This window comes from Somniosus microcephalus, chromosome 31, assembly GCF_052327205.1.
Source record: "Somniosus microcephalus isolate GS21.2 chromosome 31, FLI_Smic_1.0, whole genome shotgun sequence".
NCBI lineage: Eukaryota > Metazoa > Chordata > Chondrichthyes > Squaliformes > Somniosidae > Somniosus > Somniosus microcephalus.
The window spans coordinates 21,598,404-21,615,766 of NC_141017.1; the positions used below are offsets into that span (position 1 = coordinate 21,598,404).

At 47.5% G+C, this 17,363-nt stretch overlaps 1 protein-coding gene across 1 annotated transcript in view; it reads right to left on the bottom strand.

The window, feature by feature from the left end:
- LOC147097620 (adhesion G protein-coupled receptor E3-like) overlaps positions 1-17,363 on the bottom strand; it is a 103,500-nt gene that overhangs the window by 30,075 nt on the left and 56,062 nt on the right. The window contains exons 9-12 of the mRNA XM_085971422.1: positions 9,958-10,157; positions 9,053-9,223; positions 3,633-3,830; positions 123-355 (exon numbers count right to left, since the gene is read on the bottom strand). Of these exons, the coding sequence (XP_085827548.1) occupies positions 123-355; positions 3,633-3,830; positions 9,053-9,223; positions 9,958-10,157 (802 nt within the window). The remainder of the gene's footprint in view (positions 1-122; positions 356-3,632; positions 3,831-9,052; positions 9,224-9,957; positions 10,158-17,363) is intronic.

Consider the following 17,363-nt stretch of genomic DNA (forward strand, 5'->3'; position numbering starts at 1 on the left):
CTAGATATAAGCTACTAATTGGTCAAACCTCTACAAGTCCACAGGGGAGAGCAGTGATTTGAGTTTATCAGGAAGCCCACAATTTCCATTGTAAGGCTGGAATAACAGGACACGTTACTTACTGCCTGTGTGACCTATAGCCATCGTGATAGACTGCAGCAGAAATGACCACGATTACTGCAGGGACCCCGTAGCCACAGGGGTACATGCACTTCCCAATTTTCTCTGAGTGGGGAACCCTCAAATTCCTGATGTTTCTGACCATGAGGTACAGCTGGACTCCTTCCAGAAACATCCAAACGAACGCTGCCAGGAACAAGTAGTGTAAAAATCCCGCAATAATCCCGCACACAACCTGAAACAGTAAGATACACCGTGAAAACCTTTCATTAAAAACAGCAAGTCCTCACAATTCCACACCTCGATTTTAAAATACTCATCCTTGTTTTCAGATCCCTCCATGCCCTCGCCCCTCACTATCTCTGTAATCTCCTCCAGCCCTATAATCATGGTGTGGAGATGCCGGTGTTGGACTGGGGTGGACAAATGTAAGAAGTCACACAACACCAGGTTATAGTCCAACAGCTTTATTTGAAATCACAAGCTTTCAGAGCGCTGCTCCTTCATCAGGTGAAGTGGAGAAATGCATAAAGGCACAGCTTATATAGTCAGAGAATAATGTCAGGTGTTTACAGGTAATCTTTCCAACTGCCATTTATCACACCTCGGCAGAGAGATAATCACAGCAATCAAAGGTGTGAATGGTGTCCAAACAGGTCAGTCAGGAAAACATTACATCAAAGAACAATGAGGTGGGGTCACAAGGGGTCAAATGTTGCAGATGCTGGGGTCTGTATGAAAAACAGACAAAAAACATTTTTTATTCTGGAAATCACAGCAAGTCCGGCCGCATCTGTGTAGAGAGAACAAGCCAACGACGACTCGAGTCTGGATGACCCTACGTCAGGTGGGGTTACATGTAGCATGACATGACCCAAGATCCCGGTTGAGGCCGTCCTCATGGGTGCGGAACTTGGCTATCAGTTTCTGCTCGACGATTTTGCGTTTTCCTGGCTGACCTGTTTGGACACCATTCACACCTTTGATTGCTGTGATTATCTCTCTGCCGAGGTGTGATAAATGGCAGTTGGAAAGATTACCTGTAAACATCTGACATTATTCTCTGACTATATAAGCTGTGTCTTTATGCATTTCTCCACTTCACCTGACGAAGGAGCAGCGCTCCGAAAGCTAGTGATTTCAAATAAAGCTGTTGGACTATAACCTGGTGTTGTGTGACTTCTTACATTAGCCCTATAATCCACCTAGACCTCTGCGCTCTACCTATTCTGGACTTTTGAACATCCCCGATTTTAATCGCTCAACCATTGGCGGCCGTGCCTTCAGCTGCCTGGGTCCTCAGCTCTGAAATTCCCTCCCTAAACCTCTCTACTTCTCTTTCCTCCTTTAAGACGCTCCATAAAATCTGCCTCTTCCACCAAGCTTTTGGTCACCTGCCCTAACATCTCCTTATATGGCTCAGTGTCAAAAAAATTTTTTTTGTTGATAGCGCTCCTGTGAAGCGCCTTGGGACGTTTTGTTACATTAAAGGCGCTATATAAATATATGTTGTTGTTGGTGTTGTTGTGGTGCAGTCTCAGAGCTAACACCAAGATCCTGCCCATCGGTGCCCTCCAGCACTGACTTTGCCAAAGTTCGTGGGGGTCAATGGGAGGGTGCATCCTTTGGATGGGGCAAGTTGGGCAATCCAATTTAAAAAATAAATGAACCTCTTCTCCGTGGGTCCAGGCTGGTTTCCTGGGCCAGAATTCCCCTGGTGGGACCCACTTGCGCCAATCTAGAATCAGGTTCACCTCATGCCACTTGGTTTACCGGCCTCCAGTCCTACACTGGGTCCCTTCGGAGCCGGGTAAGTGGGGATTCCCAGTGCAGGGACCTCCCCCAGTCTGTCTCTGCCCTCTTGGTGTCACTGGCACTCTAAGGGGCAAGTGGAGGTAAAAGGCCGACCAGGAAATCCCGGAATGGCCGGGGACCCAACGCGATCGTGTCCTTGTCTTTTCCCAATGCATTCCACTGGATTCCTGCTGGAGTTACGGCGGAACAGACAAGACAATTCCAGGCCCTTGCGTTTTTTTACTTCCGATTTTACTTCTTTTTAACGAAAGCTCAAAACCCCAATAAAACTCGGATTTGAGGGCAACTGAACAGACGGCCAAAATAAGCTGCAAATATCATGAATAGAAACACTGAGAGCGGGAGCCCCCCTCACTGCTGGTGCACAGTGGAGAGCTGGACTCAATCAGCTGAGTGGACCTGTTCACTGACTCTGGGAGATGACTGCTGGCGAGGGGAGGAGTGCGCTGGGCAACGGCAAGCCAGCAAAACACAAAGAATCCATTCATTAAAGATGCAGAAGCAATGAATCTGAACAAAAATCTGGAGACATTTACACACGTCCATTCAGGACAAGGCAGCCCGCTTGATTGGCAGCCCATCCAGTGCCTTAACCATCCACTCCCTCCACTACCGGCGCACCGTGGCTGCAGTGTGCGCTATCTACAGGATGCAGTGCAGCAACTCGCCAAAGCTTCTTTGGCAGCACCTCCCAAACCCGCGACCTCCACCACCTAGTAGCACAAGAATAGCAGATACATGGGAACACCACCGCCTCCATGTTCCCCTCCAAGTCACGCACCATCCCGATTTGGACATATAGCGCCATTCCTTCATCATCGCTGGGTCAAAATCCGGGAACTTCCTAACAGCGGTTCAAGAAGAAGGCCCACCACCACCTTCTCAAGACCAACTAGGAATGGGCAATAAATGCTAGCGACGCCCACATCCCAAGAATGAATTAAATAAAACATACCGGTGGTCGAGAAAGACGCTACAGAAACGCAAGTCTTTCTTTCTTTCTTTATGTACCAACACACATAGAAAAACACACACTCACTCCCACCCATGGACAGATAGACACACAGGCAAACGACAGACAGGCAAACAGACAACACATGTACACACACATGGGCAGATACATAGACACACACACACACAACCACACAGCCACAGACAGACAAACACAGCCACAGGGAAAGCCTGACACATAGAGAAACAGTCACATCCACATACATACACACAACAACTTCATTTATTGAGCGCCTTGAATGAGATAAAACAGCCCAAGGTGCTTCACAGGTGTGTTATTGGGCAACAAACAATTAACACCGAGCCACAGAAGAAGACATTAGGACAGGTGACCAAAAGCTTGGTCAAAGAGGTAGGTTTTAAGGAGCGTCGTAAAGGAGGAGAGAGAAAGGTGGAGAGGCGGAGAGAGGGAATTCCAGAACTTAGGGACTAGGCAGCTGAAAGTTCGGACGTCAATGGTGGGGCGAAGGAAGTGAGGGTTGCACAAGATAAAGACGATGATGCATATGGATCCAGACACACGTACACTCAAACGCGCACACAAACATACGTGTACATGGACACACACAGGCACACCCACATAGATGCACATGACAGACATTGCCGTCTCTACACAGACACAGACAAATTTGCTTAGACACACACACACGATCTCGTGCGCTGCTGGCTGTGGAGAGGTCTCTTACCCGGTTTCCGGTTCTGTCGATCCCTACGATGAAGAGAAGCTCCGCCAGGAAGAGACTCACGCACAGCTGCATGTGGGTGGCATGTAGGGCATTTTTTAAACTGGGGCAGAAGGCAAAAGTCACGATGGCGATTCCAAGACACACCAGCGATACGGAAATCCCAAGGAATGTAATTACAGTCAAAGCGAGGGGATCGTCCTATAGAGAGAAAGAACTTGCCTTTATATAGTGCCTTTCAGGACATCCCAAAATGCTCCACAGCTAACGAGAGGCTGCTGAAGTAGTCACTGTTGTAATGTAGGAAACGTGGCAGCCAATATGTGCACAGCAAGCTCCCACAAACAGCAATGTGATAAATGATCAGATGATCTGTTTTTGGTGGTGTTGGTTGAGGGGCAAATGTTGGCCAGGACACCTCCACTGCTCTTCATCAAATAGTGGCAGAGTGGGTAGGATAGTGTCCAATATAATCAGATATCAGCCTGGCAATAGGTAAAGAGCATCGTGGGGTAGTTAGGAGAGGGAGATACAGTGAGTGTGGAGAGAGAGAGAGACTGAGTTGTGCTGAATATACAGAACAGGCTGCTTGAGCAAGAGTAGACATGAAAGCAGAATTAAAAACAACAGGCGTAAATGTAACTAACTGCAGTACTTGTTAAAAGTCATTGTAGCTAAGTAGAACGTTTAGCTTAGGTGGAACGTTTATCACTGGACTAAGATAGAGTCAGGGTCAATGTCCTGCCGTAGACAGACAGGCCCAGGCCTGAAGGGCAAGTGTTGAAAAGTGCTCGGCAAAGTAATGTAAGGGAAACATGATACAGAGGGCTGGAGATAAGGGGATTGGACAGAACCAATATAGGTCAGTCTTAAACAAAGGAATAGCACGTGGAGCTCGTGTTACACCATATCCTGTGACCAAAGTAGGTGTGGTATGGTACCGGTATGATCGTGGAATGCAACATACCCTGGGTGAGACTCAAGACTGCGAACCACCTGGGGAGTGGTAAGCTCAAACTACGCCAATGGGTATCCTACATGTGAGCATATAGACGCATTGCTTGCATGTACTACTCAGTGTACTGCCTTTAACTAATAAACATCTGCCAGCTATATCGCTACCTCCTGGACTCTCAAATTTGTTAATTAAATAAAGGATAAGATGCTGGGACACAGGAGCTAGAGTACTAGCACTATTCCATATAAAATCCAACACATAGGATCTTTTATGTTCACCTGAGTTGGCATATAGAGCTTTGCTATAATGTCTCATATAAAAGACAGCACCTTCAACAGTGCAGCACTCTCAGTACTGCACTGGAGTGTCAGGCTAGATGATGTGCTCAAGTCTCTGGAGTTGGGCTGGAACCCATGACCTACTGCCTTAGAGGTTGGAGTTCTACCATCGATCCAATCCTCACACCTTTACGTGTTAAGCATAGGAAACATATAAGTGTGTTCTTTATAAACAGGTTTACAATTTTGTTCATTTTAAAAATTTGTTCTTGGGACATGGGAAATGTTGGCAAGGCTGCATTTATTGACCATCTCTAGTTGTCCTGACAAGGTCGTGGTGGCCCTTCTCCTTGGACCTGTGGTGATGTTGCTCCCACAATGGTGTTAGGTAGGAAATTCCAGGATATTGACCCAGCGACGATGAAAGATCAATTATATATGTCCAAATCGGGATGGTTTGACTTGGAGGGCACCTTGGAGGTGATGGTTTGCCACGGCATTGCTTCTCTTGTCCTTCTTGGTGAGAGATGTCACGGGCAGGGAGATGGTGCAAAGTAATCTTGGTGAGCTGCCGCAATGCATCTTGTAGATAATACATAGCCAGCCACAGTGTGCCAATGGTGGAAGGGGTGAGCACTTAATCAGATAGCACTGGCACTGATCAACTAAACCAATCTGTCCTGGATGGTTTTGAGCTTTCTTGAGTGTTAATGTCGCGGCATGCATTCAAGTGAGTGCTAAGTACCAGTATAATATCGTGCTAAAAGGGTTAGATTATAAGGACAGGCTGCATAGAGTACGCTTGTATTCTCTTGAGATTAGCAAATTAAGGGGTGATCTAATTGAGGTGTTTAAGGTGATTAAAGGATTTGACAGGGTAGATGGAGAGAAACTATTTCCTCTGGTGGGGGGAGTCCAGAACAAGGGGGCATAACCTTAAAATTAGAGCCAGGCCGCTCAGGGTGATGTCAGGAAGCACTTCTTCACACAAAGGGTGGTGGAAATCTGGAGCACTCACCCCCAAAAAGCTGTTGAGGCTGGGGGTCAATTGAAAATTTCACAACTGAGATTGATAGATTTTTGTTAGGCAAGGGTATTAAGGATTACAGAAGCAAGGCGGGTAAATGGAGTTAAGGTACAGATCAGCCGTGATCTAACTGAGTGACGGAACAGACTGCAGGGGCTGAATGGCCTGCTCCTGTTCCTATGTTCCAAAGTAAACCATCACATCCCTGACTTGAGTCCTGTAGACGGAGGAGTCAGTATTGTCACTGATATTGTCAAATGCTTGTGAATGGCACATATTTACATGATATACAAGTCCACCTCTTACCCTTGAGGACTCCGCCTTTAGTGCAGCGTCACCTGTAGACGTTCTAGGCTTCGCTGTCTTTCTAATCCTTAACTGGATCTCTCACATCTTCTCCATCACTAAATCTGCCTCCAAGAAGCTTTACGTCTCCTTTCATGCTTAGCACTTTCCCTTAAATTCACTACAAATTGTATCCACTACAAGTCTTGAATACTGTTCCCATATCATAGAATTACATTACAGCACAGAAACAGGCCATTCGGCCCAATTGGTCTTTGCCAGTGTTTATGTTCCGCACAAGCCTCCTCTAACGCCTCTTTATCTAATCTTATCAGCATAAGCCTCATAACTTCCCCTTAAAAGCATCTATGCTATTCGCCTCAACTACTCCATGCAGTAGTGAGTTCCACAATCTAACCACTCTCTGGGCAAAGGCGTTTCTCCTGAATTCCCTGTTGGATTTTTTAGTGACTATCTTATATTTATGTCCCCCAGTTTGGGTCCCCCCACAAGTGAGAATATCTTCTCTACATCTACGCTGTCAAACCCCTTCATAATTTCAAAGACCTCTATTAGGTCACCCCTCAGTCTTCTCTTTTCTGGAGGAAAGAGCCTCAGCTATTCAGCCTTTTCTGATCGGTTTAACCTCTCAGTTCTGTGGAGGTTATACCTATCAGGAAAGTTGTGTGAAAGTTCCTGGATTGTGGGATTTAGACTAATCTGGTTGAAGGACCAAGGCCCGGAGTGCAGGACAGTACCAGGTCTGTAAATAGTGGGAGAGAAGAAAGGGTGAATCAATAGAGTATAAGAGTAAAGGGCCTAGAAATTCAGTATAGCCATGTTTGGGGCGCTACAGCCGCGTGTTCGCTAAATTTAGTGCCCGGCGCAACTTAGCGCCACCTTCGCCGATATTCAGTTGCATCGCCCCAAGAGGTTGCTGCTGCGCTAAAGCAGGCGCTGCATGACTATCATAAGGCGCTAAGCCGGCGTGCCGAGGCGCTAACACCGAGGGCAGGCGCAGCGCAGTTGCGGCGAGTTTCTGAATGAAGGCAGACACGCTGGCGCCGGTCAGCTCTTAAAGGGGGAGGGTCGACTTGTTTGGCTGCCATGCCCTGCACACTGCAGCCCTGAAGCAAGGCCTGACCATTGCTGGTTCATCAGTTCTATGCCCTGGACCATGGGGAAGCCCGCTATTCTTCCAAATCCCATTGCACACTCTTGCTGCTTGTCCCGGGTCATGGGGAAGGAGATGTACTGACGTCTCCTTCTGAAAAGGGCATTGTTCACCTGGCAGATGCAGCAATGTACCGCGAACTGGGAGATGTTGGCAATATCCCCAGTAGCGGATTGGAAGGAGCCGGTGGCATAGAAGTTGAGAGCCACCGTCACCTTCACTGCCACTGACAGAGACGTCCTGCTCCTCAGCTGTGGCTGCAGATCTCTGCGAAGCAGGTGGCAGATCTCAGTGACCACCTCCCTTCTGAATCGCAGCCTCCGAACACACTGCTCCTCAGACATGTTCAGATATGAGAACTGCTGGCGGTATACCCTGGGTGGGTAAGGCCTCCTGTGCCGACGCCTGTTGGCCCTTCTCCATCTGGCCATGACTGGCACTCACTCACGGCGTCTCTGATCCCTTTGAATGCAATGCAGAAAGCCAACGTTTCCACCCATTGCAGCCCCCATTATATGTGGCGACTCAAGGCTATGGCACTGAAAGTGAAATCCAAGTGCAAAGCTCTGGCCTGAAGCCAGAAGTACCTGTGCAAGCGCTGAGTCAAAGCAGAAAGCTCTCTGCCTTTGTCTCTCTCCAAATATCCGTCTCTCACACAGAAGGATTGGCACAAAATGGCTGTCACTTATAATGCAGGAGGAGTCCCCTTTAAATAGTGCCACCCGCGCCCCGCAGCGACTGGGAACCATTCCCCTCTGCCAGTCGCTGGGGGCGCCAGGCGCAAAGAAGGGCAGCGCCACTGAAGTTCCGGTTCGGGGCGCACCAAGGGCGTTGCACCATGAAATGACGTCACGATCTGCGCGCGCAGCTGAGCGGGCACTGTGGTTTAGCGCCGCCGCTAAATCTTGAGTGAAGTTCGCGAGAGGTGCAGATCGTGCCGCGCCCGGGCGCGAGCCGCTTAGCACCCCACTTCTCCTCCTCCTAAGGCGCTAGCGGCTGGCGCTAACAACTGAATTTCTAGGCCAAGAAGTCTTACTCCAATTATACAGGGCATTGGTGAGGCCACACCTGGAGTACTGTGTACAGTTCTGGTCTCCTTATCTAAGGAAAGACATACTTGCCTTAGAGGGAGTACAACGAAGGTTCATGAGACTGGTTCCTGGGATGAGGGGATTGTCCTATAAGGAGAGATTGAGGAGAATGGGCCTGTACTCCCTAGAGTTTAGAAAACTCAGAGGTGATCTGATTAAATCATATAAAATTCTTAAGGGGCTTGACAGGGTTAATGCTGAGAAAATGTTTCCCTTGGCTAGGGAATCTAGAACACGGGGTCACAGTCTCAGAATAAGGGGTCGGCCATTTAGGACTGAGATGAGGAGAAATTTCTTCACTCAGAGGGTGGTGAATATTTGGAATTCTCTGCCCCAGAGGGCTGTGGAGGCTCAGTCTTTGAGTATGTTCAAGGCAGTGGTCGATACATTTTTGGGAACTAAGGGAATTAAGGGATATGGGGATAGTGTGGGAAGGGGGTGTCGAGCTACCAGATCAGCCATGATCTTATTGAATGGCGGAGCAGGCTCAAAGGTCCAAATGGCTGACTCCAGCTCCTATTTCTTACGTTCTTATGTTCAGGGTTGTTGTGTCCAGTTGTCATGAGTTCAGTACTAACCATGAAGAATATTGATGAATAAACATCTATACCTGCCGTTCGCTAGGAGACATCAGCAGAGCAAGGCTGGAGAGGTGATTGCATCGACACTGGGTCTCCGTTCCATTGGAACCCCCCACACTGCATCCGCTGGGAGACCAATAACTTTTCCCAGCTGCGTAATTCCAGTGGACGCAGTGCGTTGTCCAATCACCGATAGTCTCCTGTGGAGAGCAGGGATTATATGTTACCATCCAGCTGTAATCGGGCAAATGGATCGTGTGTGTAACGCTCAGTGGGAAAAGGCATCACCCAGTGTGGTACTGAGTCACACAGAAGGAAACACACCAGGCTCAACTCTGGGTCTGTGTTGGATTAGCCCATCTCAGCCGAGGCAGAAGTTGGTGGACTGCAACCAGCCTCAGCGTGGTGTGTGGACAATGGGTGAGAGCAGGTCCAGGGTCAATGGTGATCCTTTCCACCAGTGACTAACCTGCTGACACTGTCTACCTTCACACAGGAGGGATAGACAATTGAGTGATGAATGGGAGGCTGTACCCAGGCAAGAGTCAGGATCTTCAAAGAGTAGGGGATAAAACTGAGGGCGGGGGGGGGGCAATTTTCACAAACTCTAATGAGAATAAATCAATAATTACCATTTATTTATGTTTCCTGCTTCATTAATGAGCTGCTTTGTCTCACAGCCCACTCCATGTGGTCCATATGTCACATATTGTTATGTGACATAACAAGAACGCTGGCAGATTAACAGACTAATTCTCAGCCCAGTGATCTTTCCGCTGTTTCACGAAATTGCCATAATTGGCAGAAATACCTGGTTAGTTTTTAAACCTGGTGCTGCTGTTTCACTGCACCAATATCATTGGGAGACCCGGATGAGAGCCATGATCCAACCTGTTACAAACTGTACACCAAACGGGCACAACTCGTTACAAACCTCTGTGTGTTGGAAAGTGAAGTTCACTGTCGGGTCGAGTCCATGCTTGTCCCTGTTAGTTATCACGGCTGAAACTACGTTTGAGATCAATCGAAATGGCTTCAGCTTTCCACCGGTGGTGCTGAGGTTGAAAACACTTTCATTCAGGATGGAATCCATTTTCTTGTAGGCGATCAAAGCTACAGCAGCAAAATCTGTCCCTGGAGGGAGTGTTAAACGTTACTAATGCTGGAGTGAAATCCAGAGGGTGGGCGATGGCTATAACATACACGGAACTCCTGCTGCAGCACCAGAGCAGATCACGGCTAGCTTCCGAGAACAGATCGCTGCTAAATCCAGTGGGATTTGTAGACATTCACAAGACATAGAAACAGAGGATTGGAGAGCAGCCGATTGTGGCAGTGCAATAAAGACAGCAAGGAATAGCAAAATCCCAGATTAGGGAGGCCATTTGGTTTAGCTCATCCACGCAGACAGAAGACCTACATTCCCTTCCATCAGGTCATCTGACTGTCTCGTTAATGAGGCTAAGGCTTTGCGCTCCATTACATCCCCCAGGAGACCATTCCAAGTGTTCATTACTCTGGCTGAAGAAGTTCTTGCAGATGTCTGTCCTCAACTTTCCTTTCACCAGTTTCAACCTACGCCCCTTTATTCTAGTATCCAGGCAAGCCCTGAAGCAGTGCCCGGTTAATCTTACCCGAGCCATTTAATACCTTGCGTACCTCTTTAAGATCCTCTATCAGACTCTTCCTTTCAAGCCCCAATTTTCCCAGTCTATTCTTGTAACTCAATTTTTTTCTTTATTAATTCCTGGGATGTGGGCATCCCTGGCCAGGCCAGCATTTATTGCCTATCCCTCATTGCCCTTGAGAAGGTGATGGTGAGCCGCCGTCTTGAACTGCTGCATGGTGGTAATGTCACTGGGCTAGTAATCCAGAGGCCTGGGCTAGTAATCCAGAGGCCTGGGCTAGTAATCCAGAGGCCTGGGCTAGTAATCCAGAGGCCTGGGCTAGTAATCCAGAGGCCTGGGCTAGTAATCCAGAGGCCTGGTCTAGTAATCCAGAGGCCTGGGCTAATGATCCAGAGGCCTGGGCTAGTAATCCAGAGGCCTGGGCTAGTAATCCAGAGGCCTGGACTAATGATCCAGAGGCTAGAGTTCAAATCCCACCATGGCAGCTGGGGAATTTAATTAAATAAATTTGGAATAAAAAACTAGTATCAGCAATGGTAACCATGATATTATTGGATTGTCATAATGATCGGAGATGTGAGTTCAAATGTTGTAAAAACCCATCTGGTTCACTAGTGTCCTTTAGGGAAGGAAATCTGCCGTCCTTACCTGGTCTGGTTTATATGCGACTCCAGACCCACAGTAATGTGGTTGACTCTTAACTTCCCTCTGAAATGGCCTAGGAAGCCACTCAGTTATAACAAACCGCCACGAAACAAAATAATAAAATTGAAACCATACAGACCACCCGGCATCGACCTTGGCACCGGCTATGGACACGGCAACGGCACAACCAGCCCAGACGACCCTGCAAAGTCCTCCTCAAATACATCATGGGAATCGGGGGAAAACTCTCCACTGGCTGGAGTCATACCTAGCACAAAGGAAGATGGTTGTGGTGGTTGAAGGTCAATCATCACAGCCCCAGGGCATCACTGCAGGAGTTCCTCAGGGCAGTGTCCTAGGTCCAACCATCTTCAGCTGCTTCATCAATGACCTTCCCTCCAACATAAGGTCAGAAATGGGGATGTTCGCTGATGACTGCACAGTGTTCAGCACCATTCAAAGCTCCTAAGATAATGAAGCAGTCCATACCCACATGCAACAAGACCTGGACAATGTTCAGATTTGGGCTGATAAGTGGCAGGTAACATTGCCGTCATAGAAATGGCAGGCAATGACTATCTCCAACAAGCAAGCGTCTAACCACCGCAACCTTGACATTCAAAGGCATTACCATTGCCGAATCCCCCACCACCAACATCCTGGAGGTCACCATTGACCAGCAACTTAACTGGACCAGCCACATAAATACTGTGGCAACAACAGCAGGTCAGAGGCTTGGTATTCTGCAGAGAGTATCTCACCTCCTAACTCCCCAAAGCCTTTCAAACCATCTATAAGGCACAGGTCAGGAGTGTGATGGAATACTCTCCACTTGCCTGGATGAGTGCAGCTCCAACAACACTCAAGAAGCTTGACACCATCCACGACAAAGCAGCCCGCTTGATTGGCACCCCATCCACCACCATAAACATTCACTCCCTCCACCACCGGCGTACCATGGCTGCAGTGTGCACCATTGTAAGGATTTCGCAATAATTCTGAAATTTCCTACAGTCCCAAAGGTTGTTTTTTTTGAATAAAGAATACCTGGGTAATATACCTTTAATAATCCAGGGATCAAAATGGCCATCAGACCTCGTGGCAGAGACAAAAGACATTGAAAAGGCAGCTTGTGTGTGTCTGTGAAAAAGGGGTAATCAAAGATGGCTGCCCGACCTCGTGTCAGGACACAGACTGTGGACATATGAAAAGGGAAGATCAAAGATGGCTGACTAAACTGCCAATCAAAGGCAGTTCAGGGAGTTCCCCTCCCTGCAGAGACAATCGACAGAAACTGCTACTATGTTTACACAAAGGATTAACCACTTGTGACTACAGTTTCAGTTTGACCACAGGACAATGACTTTTGTTTACACTAACTTCCAAAGCTGTTTACTCAGCAATTATAGAAAGACATGCTTTTTTTCAAACCAAGACAGCTCCATTCAAACCCAGTACGATGAATGGGAATACATTCACAAACCCATCACGATGAATGGGTAATTCATCCAAACCCATCACAGACAATGGGGACAGTTTGGATCCCTTTTGTTCAGCCCAGATGCACCTGCATTTGGGCAGGAAGGTTTCGGCCCCAATTGGGGTATAAGATAGCTTCTCAAGAAGCCATCTCTCTCTCTCTCTGCCGCCTCGCCTCCATGCTCTGCCTACAGAAGAACAGCTCAGAAGCCTGCCTAAAGGAGTGGAATACCAGCAGTTTACTTTTAAATACTGGGGTATTCTTTACTTCGGGGCAGTGAAGATCATAGACCGCAGGGGGCACGGAGCAGGCACTTTCATTGGTGAGCATACCTTTTCTGGCCCATTACAAGGCAACTTAGAATAGGTATAGGGGTGGGAATTAAGGGGAATTTTGTTAGAACTGTAATTTTAGTCGATTTTCCCTCGTTGTGTCCATTCTCTCCTCCCCTATTTAAGTAACAGTGTTGCACTAGCAGAGAAGTGCTGTAGTGAACACTGAGTTCTGTATTCAAAGTGCTGTATTTAAATAAAAGTGTTGCACTAAGCAGAAAGGTGCTTCAGTGGACACTAAGCAGCTGTATTAAAGTGCTGTATTTAAGTAAAAGCCACTAAGCAGAGGTGCTGTAGTGAGCAAAGTGTACTGTATTAAAGGTGTGTTGCACTAGTTAAAGGTGCTGTATTTAAGTAAAGCCACTAAGCAAAAGAGTGCTGCAGTAAACGATAAGTGAACTGTATTAAGCAAAAATGCTGTACCAGGCATAGGTGTGTTGTATCGATTATTTTTAAGTTGTTTATTTCTTTTGTTTCAATAAATACTGGTCTGTTTTGCACCCGAACCACGAGTCTCGGTGTTTTTCTGTCTACATCGCTACTGAATAAGTCCGGTGGTCAGAACCAGGAATAGGGGAGCGTTTCGAAACCGCACAGGGGTCCCTGGAGCAGCTCAGAGGCTTCTGACTGGCCAGAGACAATGACAATAACCCCAACCACCCCCGTTATTAATTCCTACAAAATGCCGACCGTGGCAGGGACATCGGCAACGGTGTGCAATGTAGCAGACAGTGGTTTGGGTCTGGAAAGAGCAGCAATTATTGGGTTTCTTTTTATCCCACTGGTTTGTTTGTGGTTAGGTTCCCGCAGGCTTGGGGAAGTCACCCGCAGGCTTAGGGAAGCCAGAGCAGAGAGTTGGGATAGGGAAAGGGAGGTTGAAGAATACCAGGCCAAGGTAGAGCGCCTGGTGGTTCAGTTTAGTGAGGGCAAAAGCCACACGAGGCACGAGTCAGAGTACCTGAAGTGCCTAGTTGCAGAGGCCAAGAACAATGAGATGAGGGTGCGGGAGGAGAACGCTCGCATCATACAAGAAATAAAAGAGCAGGAGGAAAAGGTTAGGGAGGTAAAGGCAGCATATAAGCTGGCCTGCGAGCAAGGGTTTGAGAAAGCAGATCATGGCCCCTGTAGAGCAGAGATAGAAAGCTTGAATGTGGCTTTAAAAAGAGCAAAGGGGATGATATGTCTGATCAGCCCGAAGGCAGGTCAGTCAGATTTTACTGGCAACCCAAGTAAAACCATCCCACAGGCAACACCCGGGGAAAGGTTGGTCAGGGAATCAGAGGTCCCACGACCGCCACCCACAGCTCTGAGAAACAGGGAAGGAGAGTTCTGGGACCCCTGTAAAGCAGGTCCGGTAGCAGTAATCCAGGACAAGGGAGGCACACAGGGGATAGTTTTGGCCCCGGACCAAAAGCAAGTCCAAGCCCCAGACTCCACCTTTAAGGCCGCCCTGGTAAGAGAAATGGATTCTGAACAGGATTACTAGCAGGCAGCCAGTTATATCAAACAATGCGGTTTGTTTAAGCAAGGGGCAGGGAAACAGGCAGCTGGGATTGTACCTGAGGTTAGAAATCCCCAGCCTGCAGTGAGTATGCACACACACACTGCACACGCAGGCGCAGTCGGGTGTATGAGAGGAGAAATTCCCCAGCACTTGGCCCGAGCGATTACCCCTCTCTAGTGGGACTCCGGGGAAGAGCTTGAACCAGGTTTTAGACCTGAAGGGGAAGGCTCTCAGCCACCGGCAGCCAGTGGCAAGGGATTGCCTGTCCCCAGCCCAGGTTTGGGAAGGGAGGGACCCAAAAGAGGAGATCCCCAGCCAGCAGGGAGTGTGACCCGAGCTAAAGGTCTGCTCGCCAGGGTAGCCCCACCGGCGACACTCCCTAGGTGATCTCTTCGGGTACCCGAGCCCAAGAATGTATGGTCACCCACTTTCCAGTAGGGCGGTCTCCCGAGTCAGGGAGAGGCCAAAAGGCAGAGGTCCCCAACCAGCAGCCATAAGCTGCGAGGGACAAGAAGCTGGAATCAGTCCAGCCACGCCGCAGGGAGCAGCCTGTGGCAGCCCAACCAGGGATTAGGCTGGCCGCCCGGAGACAGGCAGCGCTTGTATATAGCTTTGTTCAAGTAGTGTGTATAAGGATTAAGGTAGAACGTGTTAATTTTAATTTTTATATTGCAATTCAGTAGTGATATTATTAGTGTATAAGTTTTAAGTATGGTACCATTCCGGAATTGTACTGTGAATCAAGGTCGCGGGACCTGATTACACCCCCCTGAGCCAGGGGACCTGGCGAGATTTTTTTTTAGTCTTTTTCAGAGTTCCGGAAGGCACAGAGGACCAGCGTGTCACTGAGTGCTCAAGGAAGGAGCACTCCCAGCCCGCGAAGGAAGGGGTCTGCAGGAGGCGGATGCCAACAACATTTAAACTGTTACTGGAAATTCAATTTAAGATTAAGACTGGAAATTCAATTTAAGACTAAGAATTTACGAAACTTGTTAATTATTTTACTGCTTGTTTGGAGTTAAGGGAATGAATTGCACATGCCTCTGAATTGTTATGTTTGCATTGTGAAAATTTAAAATACATTTATGGCTGAAGAATAGTGCTATTCAATAAAGTGCCAGGCAATTGCATTGTACTAAAAAAAAGGGAAGCTCGTTGTCTTCCATGTGTATTTTTAGCAGATATGTTGGCTGGGTGACAATCCCATTAAAGATGTTGTATCATGTTAAAATTATGTTACAAGTAGTGCAGGGGCGTCGGACATCCTCCATGCTTGACTTATTGTGAATATAAGTGGTGCAGGGGCATTGCACCCCCTCCGTGTATTGATTATTTAATTAATCTTGTTTTCTGTCGATAGATGCCTACCGTACTGCGATTCTCTCTGGGCAGGGGAGATGGAGGTGTCGGGGGATCGTAGATAGATTTAGATAAGTATTAAGGGAAGGTTGTTTGTGGGGGGTCAGAAATTATTGCTCACTTTTCGACAGGATACTACAAGCAAGTTTTAGTATCCGATGGGGGACTGTAAGGATTTTGCAATAATTTTGAAATTTCCTACAGTCCCGAAGATTGATTTTTTCGATTAAAGAATACCTGGGTAATATATCTTTAATAATCCAGGGATCAAAATGGCCATCAGACCTCGTGGCAGAAGACAAAAGACATTGAAAAGGCAGCTTGTGTGTGTCTGTGAAAAAGGGGTAATCAAAGATGGCTGCCCGACCTCGTGTCAGGACACAGACTGTGGACATATGAAAAGGGAAGATCAAAGATGGCTGACTAAACTGCCAATCAAAGGCAGTTCAGGGAGTTCCCCTCCCTGCAGAGACAATCGACAGAAACTGCTACTATGTTTACACAAAGGATTAACCACTTGAGACTGCGGTTTCAGTTCGACCACAGGACAATGACTTTTGTTTACACTAACTTCCAAAGCTGTTTACTCAGCAATTATAGAAAGACATGCTTTTTTTCAAACCAAGGCAGCTCCATTCAAACCCAGTACGATGAATGGGAATACATTCACAAACCCATCACGATAAATGGGTAATTCATCCAAACCCATCACAGACAATGGGGACAGTTTGGATCCCTTTTGTTCAGCCCAGATGCACCTGCATTTGGGCGGGAAGGTTTCGGCCCCAATTGGGGTATAAGATAGCTTCTCAAGAAGCCATCTCCCTCTCTCTCTCTGCCGCCTCGCCTCCATGCTCTGCCTACAGAAGAACAGCTCAGAAGCCTGCCTAAAGGAGTGGAATACCAGCAGTTTACTTTTAAATACTGGGGTATTCTTTACTTCGGGGCAGTGAAGATCATAGGCCGCAGGGGGCACGGAGCAGGCATTTTCATTGGTGAGCATACCTTTTCTGGCCCATTACAAGGCAACTTAGAATAGGTATGGGGTGGGAATTAAGGGGAATTTTGTTAGAACTGTAATTTTAGTCGATTTTCCCTCATTGTGTCTGTTCTCTCCTCCCCTATTTAAGTAACAGTGTTGCACTAGCAGAGAAGTGCTGTAGTGAACACTGAGTTCTGTATTAAAAGTGCTGTATTTAAATAAAAGTGTTGCACTAAGCAGGGAAGTGCTGTAGTGAACATTAAGTGATTTGTAAGAAGTAAAGTGCTGTACAGGAAACTTTGGTTTATCCGGAGGTTGTATGTCCGGAAACCTCGATCTAACGGCAGAAATCAGCAGCCGTTTTGATTAGGTTTTTTTTCTTCTCCTAGCATTTTTTTTAACAGTCAGGC